Source organism: Syngnathus floridae, chromosome 5 (genome assembly GCF_059516105.1).
Source record: "Syngnathus floridae isolate MCC-2025c chromosome 5, RoL_Sflo_1.0, whole genome shotgun sequence".
Lineage (NCBI taxonomy): Eukaryota > Metazoa > Chordata > Actinopteri > Syngnathiformes > Syngnathidae > Syngnathus > Syngnathus floridae.
Genome location: NC_142417.1, coordinates 962325 through 975074, shown reverse-complemented (window position 1 = coordinate 975074; position 12750 = coordinate 962325). Strand labels below are relative to the sequence as shown.

The 12750-nt window shown below is 49.0% G+C and overlaps 1 protein-coding gene across 1 annotated transcript; it reads right to left on the bottom strand.

Moving 5' to 3' along the window:
• Positions 1–31: 31 nt before the first annotated feature.
• Positions 32–12649, bottom strand: camsap1b (calmodulin regulated spectrin-associated protein 1b). The gene is made up of 18 exons (XM_088375846.1): positions 11911–12649; positions 11089–11252; positions 8811–9073; positions 8236–8397; positions 7959–8039; positions 6565–6706; positions 6355–6494; positions 6192–6288; positions 5964–6087; positions 5690–5772; positions 5520–5604; positions 3113–5414; positions 2791–2927; positions 2493–2710; positions 2011–2113; positions 1825–1937; positions 1636–1754; positions 32–1438 (listed from the first exon to the last, which is right to left on the bottom strand). The coding sequence occupies exons 2-18, from the start codon at positions 11249–11251 to the stop codon at positions 1142–1144; spliced, it is 4629 nt and encodes a 1542-aa protein (XP_088231972.1). The 5' UTR covers position 11252; positions 11911–12649; the 3' UTR covers positions 32–1141.
• Between the last annotated feature and the right edge of the window lie 101 nt (positions 12650–12750).

The following is a 12750-nucleotide window of genomic DNA, read 5'->3' as shown; positions in this document are numbered from 1 at the left end:
AAAAGCAAATGGACAAAACAAGCCATGAGAATAAAAATAAAAATGTGATTTTAATCCAATTTCAACATGCTAAGTGTATCAAAATAAATAGATGGCAAAAAGGATACAACTCAAATAGCGGGATGAAAATAAAAGGAGACCAGTGTAACACAAACGGTGACCCCATGCCCATACAATCCATTTTGATAACACGCTAACGACAAACACTTGCAGTAGTACGAGACCTCTTGGCCTCTCGAGTGTTTCATACAAAAGTAAAGTGCTGGTGATGGTTTGCCGTTGAGTGAAGAAGCACTTTTAGAGACAGACGAGACCACGTGGCAGTGTGCGTCAACCCTTGGAGGAATGTTCTTTAATGGCGGCGCTCGGCGGTTTACATTGCGTGACGCGTTCCTATGATTGTGTTTGTGTGTGTGTGTGTCTGCACCTTTTTGTCTTTGTGTGGCCCGGTGGGGAGCCGACACAACTACGCTCTACACATCAGAGATCTGTTGTGATGAAAACACGCACATCAGCTCAAACATGACAGCACGCCACTTGGAGGAAAAAAAATACAACCAAAATAATCCCCTCCTGAAAAACAAAAACCCAAAAAAGCATTATGTCTGCACCAAAGATCGTTTTTTTCCCTTATTAGACTTCCCTTACTAAAAAAAGGGATGCTTGGATAAATACAAGTCATTAAAATTCCCGCTGTTGATGGCTTTCCTTTGCTATACACACGTACACCACCAGCGGGCATTTTAAAAGGCGGTTTGATCGCTTGACAAGACGTGCCACGACGTGTTCAAGGCCAAACAAATCCTGTTAACAAAACTAACGAGCAGTTTTGCTTGGAGTACTTTCTGCTGGGATGGGAAGTACCATCATAATTCCATGAGACAGGAAGATCTCGTCCAATTAAATTCTCTTCAGTGTGGTGGCAAAGCTGATAAATATGGAGTAGTGTAAACCACGCATGCGCCTGAACGCATCACACGAGAAGCCAACCCAGGAAATGTCGGTCTTGTTCGGCAAGCAACTTGTCCTGCGGGCTCTTCTCAGTAAAACCTTGCGCGCATTGAATGTGGGAAACAAAGCAAGATGGCGCTAGATGATTTGGGGTGTGGTACAGGGGGGATGCTCATTGGACCTCCTGCTGCTATTTGCCGCTTTTCTTGGACGCCGCGCTCCTCTTGGCCTGCCACAGGTGGTTGTGGATGGTCAGAGCGTCCACGCTGACCGACACGGTCTTGGCGGGGATGACGGTGAACTGCTTGCGGTCCGAGTTGTACTTGTACAGCTTGTCGATCATCTTCTTACTGATGCTCTTGGGCCCCGTGCCCGTAAGCTTGTGGATCTCCTCCGTGTCCGGGAAGTAGGAGTAAAGCGCCCGGAACTGGCAGCCGCCGTCGCGGAATAGGATCATCATGTGATTGGACTCGCACTTCTCCAGCTCCTGCGGGAGAGCTCGGTTATAAAGAACGCAACACAACAGCGGGCGCTGACATCGCATGTGTAAGTCCTCCTCAGCAGTAGTGGGCGCTATACTGTGGCATTGCATTTGCTCACAATTTTGTTTGCCTTTGTTACATCAAATTCAGTGCATACATCTTGACTTTAAGTCGTATAGAAATGAGAAAGAAGTGAACTGACCTCAAGTATCTGATTCTTCTGCGGCTCGTTGACTTTTCCGGCCAGACAGCAGTGCGAGATGGCGTTGTGAATGATTGGCTTGTTGGATTTGGCGCTCGGCTCCTTGAAAAGTTTCGGGCCTGAGCGAAGACGTTTGAGAAGAATGATCAACATATGAGAAAGAGTGGCTAGAGAATAGTATCGACTCACCGGTGTACTCAGCCAAGGATGCGATGGAAGACGCGGTGGAGCCGTTGTCCCAGTCCCTTTCGGCAGCCCGACTGAGGTTGCGACTTCCCGGGAACGACTCCACGGAGTCGCAGCTAAAACATACAACGACTGTAGCGTGACGACGCCAGCGGAGGCGGAAATGTAACTAAGGTGGAGCCGTCTTACCGTTGGGAGCCCGCACCCCCGGAGTTGACGCTGTCAGCCTCGTTGGTGGCAGCGGAGGCCAGCGACAAACTAGATCCGGACTGGGCTGTGCTCAGGTTGTCGGCTGTGAGAGAAAACACAAATTTCAGTTTCGGGGCTGACTTTGACCATGTGACCCCAAATGAATAAAAATGAGTACTTTTTGCATGCTTGTCTAAAAGCCTCATTGTGGATTCAACTCAAATGTTGACACTCAGATATAAGTGGGTTTAAAAAGTCTTCTTGTAAAGAAAAAGAAAAGAGGCAGTGGAAACAATTTGGTTCTGAGCTCAGATGGAAATGATCCAGTTAAATCAGTTTGGATGGCATGCCTATTAAGGTACAATGTGATCGATAAATAAATGACGTAATACACAGGACACGCCGCCAGAGGTCAGTGTGGCGTTTGGTGAAACGCCAAGGGGACAAAAGACAGAATGAGTTGAAACATGAGCCGGTCTTACGTGTGGAAGAAGAGCACTTGGAGACGTTGTCGCTGGATGACTCCTCCCTGAGGATGGTCTTGGGTCTGTGCTTCTGTTTGGGTTTGGGAGTCTTGGGCTTGACCAGACCTTGCTCCTCAATGATCTCCTGCTGCTTCCTCCGCAGGTATTCCTGCTTGATCAGCTCCCGTCGCGTCTTCTCGTCCTCCTTCCGCAGGCGATCCTCCTCAGCCTTCCGCCTGGTGTTGATTAAGCACATATGGGCGGGCGGGTGGCCGTTTGTTGGGCCGAGGCCAATAGCGATGCCGAGGAATTTTACCTGGCCTCGTCGCGCTTCAGTTCCGACTCGGCTTCCAGCTGCTGCTTGCGGAGACGGGCCTCCTCCGCTTTCTTTTGCTGCTTCAGCAAGAACGCCGCTCGCTTCTTGGCGAGCTCGTCCTCTGCTTTCTGCTCATCCTGGAACGTTGCAACAGAATGAGGCCATTAAATCACAGATGCACTGCATGAACTGCAGTGAGTAAAATGAAGAAAAATAAATAGTTCACTTCAAACACTTTTGGTAGTTCTCTACTCATATTTTTGTTTAATCCAGACGGTCCTGGTGTATTTCACTTTTTGCATTCACTCAGGCAGGCAAATACCTTGAAGAAAAAGCCCATAACAGACTTCTGCTCTCCATCCCCATCGTCGGTTGTTCCGTCAGCAGCAGCCCCTTCACCCTCGAGGTCCTTCAGCCCCGACATATCCACCTCGATCAGGTGACCTTTGCCGCGCTGGGCTTCGTCCGACGTCACGTTCTCTTTGCCCGAGCTGTCTGAGGAGTTGAGTTGCGCGTCTCTCAAGGTGCTGGACAGGCAGTCGTCGAAGGACACTTCGGGAGGAGACAAAGCATTCAGGTCCACTCTGGTGGGCAGTCGCACGTTGGCATCGTCGTGAAGCTTGAACGCGGCGCTCCGAGCGTGGCTCGAGGTCGTTTTGTGGGTGGGCTCTCCCGCCGGAGGCTTCCTGGGGCTGTGTGGCTCGGGATGCTCGTTCCTGGGGGACCTGCCCCCGGCCGATTGCCGCGGGTGCGTGTGTGTCTCTGGCCCGCCGTGGGAGGGGGCGGCGGTCTTGGCGGCGAGCCGGCTTTGCTCTTTGCTGACCTTCAGCTCCGTCGGCTTGGATCTGGAGCTCCGGCCTGAGCTCAGCTTGGGGGGTTTCCTCATGGGGGCGGTGCTGGCGCCGGAGAGGTGTTCCACAAAGTGTAAAGCGTCTCCGGCTCTCGCGTCGCTGTTTTTGTCGGCGGCGTGCGGCGGCTGAGGAGGAGCCCCTGGCGGGGACAGTACATTCTGCTTCATCATCATTTCCTGCTGAAGCGACAGTTGCATCATCTGCTGCTGGATGCTGCCGATGGCTTCGTGCAGCAGCTCGATGGAGCGGTTGCACTCGTTGAGGTCCAACTCTTCTTCTTGGTAAAAGCTGCCATTGTTTCCCTTCTTGTCTCCTTCTAAGGCACCCGAGGGGCTGCTGGGTCCCTCCGGCTCTTTGTCCCCTCGCAGGGCATCGACGCACATATCGTCTTTAGACGACGACGTCACTTTCACGGCAACCAGCTCGTCTTTGGAGGGGTCGGCTTTGAGCGGATTGGGCAACGTGGCGCCCTTGCCACCGCCGCCCTTCTTCACGATATGCAGGAACGCAGCCTTACCCAGCTTCTGCCTCTGGCGGGCTGACAGAACTTCCATCTTCTTCTTTTGATGCTCGATGGCGCGGCGCTTCTCCTCCAGCTGCATGCGGAGCTGGATCATTTCCGACGCCAGGACGGCGCCGCCGCCATCGCGATTGCAACCTCCCAGGGGTGACGAGGGACTCTGGTCTCTTTTGAATCTCCAAGAAGACGACAGGGGCCCGCTGCACTCGGAGCCGTCCGGCGTGGTCCTTTGCGAGCTGGAGGCACTGGAGCGGAGGTCGTGGTTGCTGCCGAAGCGCTGCTGTTGGGCTTTACGCTCGGCGAAAGAGGTCATGCGCACGCTTCCGCTGGCCACGCTGCTGGCCTGCGAGTAAACGCTAAGGCAGGGGCTGGAGCGACCGCTGCAGCCATTCATGTCTTTGTCCTCGTGCTCCTTGACATTCATGTCCTCCTGGAGTTTGGCGGATTCTTCTTCATCGTCCCCATTAAAGCTTTTCCTCGGCCAAGCTAGCTCTTTGGCCGTAACAGCCTCATCCAAATCCTCATCCTCTTCGTCCAGGTCTTCCAGGTCGGCGTCAAGGCTCGGGCAAGGCTTGGGCTCATCGGAATCTGAATGCAGGTAGAACCCTGCATCGGGCTCTTTTGTCGAGGGCTCCGCACCGCTGGTGGCGGTGTGTCTGAAACCCGCCTGAGCCTGTTGAGGCTCGTCTGAGAAGTCGGGCTCGTCAGCCGAGGCGTTAAACGTGTTGTTGAGGTTGAGGGCGGCTTTCTTATGAACTGCGGGAGAAGAGCCATCCCCCCTGCGTGAAAAGCCCCTTCCCGAGGACCGGGGCACCTCTCCACTCTCCTCCTCCTTGTTCAGGCATACGGACTTCTCTTTGGCCGGTTTCAGCGCAGCAGGCATCAGCGGTTCGAGGTAAAACCCATCGGCGGCAGGTTTGCACTTTGACTCCGGTTCCGCTGCGGCCGACGCTTGGCTTCCTTCAGGTTGTCTGGAGACGGCCGCAACCTCGGTCCTGGCCACTGCCGCCAGAGATTCTTCTTCGTAATCCAGGTTGACTTTCCCCAAGAGGCCGTGACCGTTGACCCTGCGCATCTGGGCTAGCGTGGCTTGATGCGCTGAAGTCTGGTGTTTGGGCGTGACGTTGAGGACGTTGGACGCGAGGCTGTCTTTACTTATGGAGCGGGCGAGGCTGACGCTGTCGCCAGAAGCAACATCCGCATCGCTGTCCGCGGCCGAGTGGCACACAAATGGGCTCAGCGTGGACACTGGCCTGCGGAGGGAAAAGAAGACTTTTCATGAACACAATAACAAAGATATGTCCATTCCAAACAACTGATACTGAGAAACTCGATAGTTGTGAATTATTTTTCTTTACCGCTGCCTCTTGTCGGGCCAAGCGGCAACAGAACCTCGGGCCTGTCTGTCCATCTGACTCAAGGAGTTGGAGCGGTTCCTCAGACCTTAAAAGGAAATAACATTGATTTGAAATGTTACAAAGTGCATTCGGGACGGAGCTCAGCAGTTGCTGTAAGGCGATGCTTTTACCAGCACCGTCGTCTCCTTGAGGCTTCTGTTGCCTCTGGCGCAAAGGCAAGAGTGGATGGGAAGGACTAAAGGATGGCCCACGACTGAAAAAAATCAAAGTATAATCAAGGATGACGAGCCCAAAGTGCTGAATCGAAACAAAAAGAAATCAGATTATTTCAGACTAATGAAAAAAGCACACAGTGAACAATCTTGACTGAAAAGTGATCCAGGGAGGTTGGTACGCAAACTTCACCAGCCATGGGAACCTCATTCAAATCCTGATGCGGTTTACCTGCTACTGAGTTCAGGGCCGCTCTGGTTTTCCGACATGCTGGGACTGGCCAGGAAGCTGCGCTTGGTGGCGTTGGAGATGGGCACTGACGGACGAGAACTCTTTGGCTGAGCAATGGCTCGAGCTACAGGAATGGACAAGAACATAAGTCAGTTGTTGACGCTCATTAGCAAAGTTCAAAGTCAAGGTTTCTTTTGATTATCATTGATCATGTCCAAAATCACTTACCATCTTTCAACTCTTGCAGATCCCTGGGCAGGACAAATTCCGGCTTGACAGTCTCAAACCACCAGAAGAGTTCAGCAATGAAAACCATCACGTTGTGCTGCGTACAGAAGCGGTGATTACCCACGACGGCCATTTTCAATCCTTTCATCGCGAGCCGTTCTACCTTGAGCACAGGAGGCGAGTAGAGGATGTCTTCGGTCGTCAGATAGAAACTTTTATTCAGATACTCATTGGCAAACTCTCTGAGCAGTTGGATGTTGTACAGGCTATCGGCCATGGAGGGAACTTCCTTCAGGCAAATGTCTGATCAGGCGGGAAAAGAGGAAAATTTAAAAAAAAAAAAAAGACAGAAATTGTTAATGTCGCCAAATACCGTCCAGCTTCATGAGGTCCGGGCAGTAAAAGTGGACAACGGTGAGCAACGCAGCTCCGTCACAGACATCTCTCATCAAATCTTCCAGCAGCGGGAAGAAGGGAAGATGGCGGCCAGACGCGTGCTCCCGACGATAGCGTACCTGAACGTAAGACGGCCAAAAACCAATGAGAGACAAATAGCGCCACAATCGCGGAGATATGGTTGCGCTGAGATGCAAATTTGACTCAAGGATGTTTGATGCCTTTCAAACATCCAACCAAGGCCCTCCCTTGGAGAGCACAACTTGCGTATTGATAGAAACGGAAATACCACGATGCGGTTAAATGCATCAGTTTAGGGAGAACCCCGAAGAAAGCAATTTGCTGATGGTGGGATGGAGGTGTTAAAGCAGCCAATAACAAAGAGCCGGAAGGAAGCCGGAAGGAAGCCTTTGGTCAGCGATGGAGCCCAGTCAAAGGAGGCGAAGGAAAACCAGCGGAACGGGGGCAGATCAAGAGTCTATTGATGGAAAACGAGTGACCCAATTTGCATATGTATACATGTTTGGCTCAGCATGCAGCGAGACTGCACTTTTTGGATACAGAGAGCAGAAACCAGGAATTTCTAGCCGACTGGTTATTGGTGTAAATACGCACGTTGACATGCTGGGTGGAAAGACAAAAGCGCCGACGTTAGCTTTGCTTCAATATTGGAATCAAAGCAGTTGGGTGAGTTGTAGCGGGCAGTTTTTCAATCGCATAGATGTGTCAGAGTAGAGGAATTGGGATCAGAAAAAAAGAATAATAAAAAAAAAAAAAAAAGAATGTGAGCAGAAAAGTGAGAGCAAGTCAATGTGGCAGCCAGGGTGCACTGCAAAGAAAAGGAGATGTGCCAGCAATGACTTTCATCTGACTTTACTGAAGCAAATACAAGACGACAAACATCAACAGGGTTTGGAAAATACATGTTGAATTTTCTTGTTTCTTTAAAGGGAAGAATAAGGAGGTTTTATTGGCTTGGGACCACCTTGGCTAAAAAGCAGCATAGAGTGAGCTTGAACAAGCCTATGTGAGGTGTGCGCACACATCAACACAAAACTATGCGTGCATGGGGGAGGGAGGGAGGGAGGGGGGGGGGGAACTTCCAACTTACAGGGACAAGCTTCCAATACCATTTGGAGGGAGACTATCCAGTTTGCAAGGATAAGAGAAGGAGAGGAAGGCATAGATGGGGAACAGGAGCAGAGATATTAATAGGTCAGAGGTATTAGACACAAGACTGGATGGTGCTGGCTGCATCCAATTTGAACAGAGAAACACAGGAAAGGGTCAGAGGTCACACAAGCAAAGTTGAGGAGCCACAAAACGAGACCCCCCTGCCCCCCCCCCCCCCCTCCAGGAGACCTCGTTTACCTTTTGGTGACTGGGAGACTCCAGAAGGTGGTGCTTGACTTTGTGCTCCTTTTCGCTAATTTCCCTCATTTTCGTGTTTACCTGCACACATTGGAAATTGTTGGGATTGTTTTGTCCGGGCATTTTTTTGGAACAGCTATGGTACAGTTCCCTGACAGATTTTTTTTTTTTTTTTTTTCATACTCAGATTTCCAAACAGGTGATGTGTATTATTTATTCTACGCCTGTTTAGAACCTCCGCTTGGATCCAGGAACAACCCCGCTGGCGTGTTTCTACCTTATTGATCCAGAAGACCATGGCATCCTCCAAGTCAAAGGGAAGCTCCTTGGAGGGATGGAAGGTGGAGAAGCGCTCCACAGAAGCTACGACTTTCTCAATGCTGATCATCTCCACCGTGTAGGCCATCATCAGGGCATCAATCATGGGGATGTGGGCGCTCTGAAAGAGGACGAGAGGAGCCCATCAGAAATTGCAGAAGGTTTACAAGTATGGAAAAAAGCTGACAGAAGGGACTGTATGCGGTAGAAGCTCAGGGTGTCTTTTAGGTTCCTATTAAACTGCTTGGTGGAGTCAGCAAAGTGGGAGCGCTGATTTTCCATCAGCTTTGTGTCTGGCCGTGTGGAGTGTTACATCATGCCGCGAGCAGGAAAAGCAGACCAACATCGGTTTCCATGGTAACAAACGGGAAGGAAGAGCACTGAAAGCTGGCGGTCAACGTGGAACCACCGCAGACTAACTTGATCTTGTTCCGACACGCAAACTACTTTCAAGTTAAGGTACATACGTAACACACCAGTGGAAATGTCCCTCCTTCACATGAGCACTTTGTCACCAAGTCTTTCCCCACTCACCATTTTAATGGGCAAACCAGCCAGGTCCTCCTCCGTAACTGCCGTGTCATCGCTCTCCACGACATAAATGCCCTTCCTTTCCAGAGACTGGATGACGGAGCGGTGCGACTGGAGGGACGCGGCCTGCTCCGTCTTGAGGATGAGGGCGCAGACGCGACAGTAAAGCTCGCAGGACAGCAGCAGGCGGATGACGGGGGGCTTGATGTGTTCCTGCTCGTACTGGTCCGTGTAGAAGGGATCCCGCAAATCCTCTGGTATATGATCTAGAATTAGCAGACAAAAGTTACTCAGCGCAAACATTTGCTAGTGAAAGTTGAAACATAGAGCTACACAAATTTAAAAAAAAAAATCCTTGACACGAGAATCCATTCTGTGGATGTGAAGTCACACAAAATCCAGACATGGCAACCTTATAAGGAGTTGGAACAAAGCACTGGACTTGGCTATGCCAAAACCAAACGGTTCAATTAAACAGGGAAGCTCAAAATAGATTTGGGGAAAAGCCTTCATAAAATCACATTTTGCAATAGAACAGTGGAGGGAGAAATGAACTTGTTCCACCAAATCTGCTTTCACACCAAGTGTGTGTGTGTGTCAAGACAAGAGCGGAGTGTGTGCGAGGTGTTCCGTTCTGACGGGGAAAGCGGCTGTCAGCCGGCTCACATTCAACTAAATGAAATGGCGATTTAGCATCCAGCTAAAAATCTAACTAGGAACCCAAAGAGCTGTGCATCTTTTTAAATGAAACAAATGCGGACTGCTGTATCGAAGCATCACTTTGGCTAATGAAACCCGGCAATCGATGTTTTTATTTAATGTGAATTAACAGTCAGGAGCTTTATGGAAGATTTGTTCCCTATCCACCAAACAGTTTGACTTGATTCCACAGACAAAGACAACGTGTACTCTCCCCTTTCTAATCCCACTAGGACGAACGACGCTGGGCTGCGGCCGCTAAGTGGGATGGGGCGGAGTGTGATCTCTGCTACATTAGCGTTAGCCAACCGTATTAAATAGCACAAGCAGGGCGGAAGGCTTTGAGCGCGACAGGTGCACGCCGCCGCGCTTGACACCATGTCGGGCTGTCCGCCACTCAGGCTTGGGAGCAGCTGTGCGGCCACACAACACGAGTACACAAACACCGCCGACATACTGTTTGTCCTCGAACGCCGCCGCACGACCTCCAGCATCGTCGTCGGCACTAAATTGTGCGGAAAGCATTTTTTGCTGTGTCAAGAGAACGACCGGCATGTCACGGTAACTACTAACTAATGACATTAACAAACGCCACATGAGCCACCGCGTCAAAGTAAACGGAGCCTTGTGCATTCGGTTCCCAAAGGAGACCAGGCTCCTTGTTGGAGCACTAAAGCACCAAGGGGTCCCGTAGGCTTTTGTGCTCTATCTGAACACAATCAGCGTCTGCATCATTAGCCATGGGCCGCAGTTTGCACACTCAAAAGAGACGCTAATTGATGGCGAGATGAACAGATGACTACCTTCGAGAGGGAAATGAAAAAAATCATCTATAGGGTGCCTTCTATAATCCGACTTGGTACACTTACAGTGTAACTCTGAGTGCCATTAAGAATCGAAAGTATTCTTGGAGTGGAACAATGTCGATCCAGTGAGATGTTAATCGTGCAACTTTGCTCCCTGCTGTTGATTGAAAAAATCTGCCAAGCACTCAAGTTGGTTAATGTGTTATGTCAGTAACGGCTCAGGAAAAGTATGCCAAGTCATTCTCACAAAAGGCCTCTTTTCCATTATTACTGGAATGTAGGTGACGATAAGCTAATAGGCAGGCTGGAAGAGAAAATTGTGTTGAGGCGGCAACTGTAATCTATTAATGTTTTGTGTTCAAGGGACAAACAGGATGGTGGAGCAGCTCCATTTGCACAAAGATAGATTTTTTGTCCCCCCCCAATTTAATTACCTCGTATTAAAGTCCAACTGTTATGTAATCCTTAACCCGATTTAGATGAAATTCCACTGGCCATAACACAAGTCTGAAAATGGCACTGCCAACCGGGCAGTGTATGTTTAAGAAGGAATTCTCATTTGCTCAAGTGCGTAAATACTTCCTTCTTACCTTGGACTCTTGATGTCAATGTTTCACCCGAGAACATATTCTGCAGTGAAAATGAGCTCAGCCTGCGTTTGTTCTATTAAAGTACAGCTTTTAACCCATGAGGACAGACTGACATGTCACTGGTGAAAAATAAAAGTGACAATGCCAATTACATGTTGTTATATGGCTGGAAAATGAATTACTCACCGATGCCGTAGGATTTAGCAAATAGCCACCGCAGGTTGGCCGCTATTTTGGCTCTGGCAGAGTCATACATTTCCATGGGGATGACATCCATGGAGCCTTCTGCAGACCCAGTCAAGTCCACTTTCCTCCTGGTACCGTCCCCCGTACACAAATCAACAGCCATCCTTTGGGAGGACAACAAACATACTGGTTATTTTGAACATAATCATAATGTGTTTTACTTGTCATATATTTCAGTGCAGTTTCAATGATCTAACCGTGAATAATGTTACAGTATTATTTAATAAACCCTCAGGGTTACTATAGGTTAATAATTGGTCATGATGCTGGTCCAAGAGAGCTTTTTTTAGACGAGGGCAGTATACTTTCAGGAAAATGACACATTGCTGCAAAGTTTAAAGTTTATGAATCTACTTGTAAATAGTATAGGACAGAAAACGCTGTAATGCAGTGCAGCGTTTCTTTAGGCACACTGTTCCTAATTGGGGATATATTAGGATCGTCCGTCCGTCCCTCCCGCAAATGTCTTCCCAAGTTGCATTACCTGTAGCGTAAAGCCAAGCCAGCCTATGTTACCATGAACGGCCCAACGCTAGCGTGGACCAGCAGACTGTCATTGCTACCCAATTCATTCAAATATACTTGAAGTCATTTGTGGTTACGTGAATTCTGAAACATGGATGTGGATTTTGGAGCGACGATACAGCAATTAGCCAGCAGCCTTCTTGGGAAAAGCAAGCGTGCAGCACATGCTAATGCTAGCTACAACGCTGGCTTGTTAGCGTGTATTCTATTTTTTTTTTAAATGTTCGCCCGTTTTACCTTCAATGTAGAGATCCAAGTCACCCTTCGGTCCAACCGGGGTTAAAAATCAACCGAGAACCCGCCTTGCTTTCCAGTGGGCCGCTGCGTAGAAAAGTCTCCCCCGCCTGCAGCACATCGTAGCCGCCAGCTAATGGTGCTAACAGGGGAGGCGAGTCAGGATGGTCTCCCAGCAACAACACCCCATTCGCGGTGAAAATGAACGCGTAAAGCAGGGGAAATAAAGGGGCGATTAACAATGCGTGTTCGAAATCTAGCTTTGTGGTAAACGACAAAGCATGCTAGGCAATTTGTATTCACACAACTTGAAGCACGAGCAGTAAGCAGGAGGGCGTTCCATACTTGGAGTAAGAAAGAAAAAAAAAATTGTTATCATAATAGCTATTGCGCATGCGTGATTACAACACCGACTGGACACGATAATTACAGTTAGGTTCATTTATGCGCTTGTATTCACGTGAAATGAAAACGCATAACTTCATTTTGTCATTGAGGAGTGTTTTGTTGATCACATAAAAATAAATTAATTTTTAATACGGACGATCTTTGTCAGAACTAGATCATATTGCTGTCACACCAGAGAGGAAAAGAAAATCTCAACATCACGTTATAACATTATGCAGAATTAAAGTCATCATCTTTCAACATACATTTTACAGAGAGCAATACTGACACCTAGTGGATTTTAATAGACTACATACAGATCAAGTCAAAATATCTCTTAATACACATTAACCCAGCACCAGCTCTTCCACTAAGTAGTGCGTTTATATTGGATTTTGTTTTGAATGATCGGAACCAGACTCCAAAAAATTCCATATCAGACCAGCCCTCATTGAT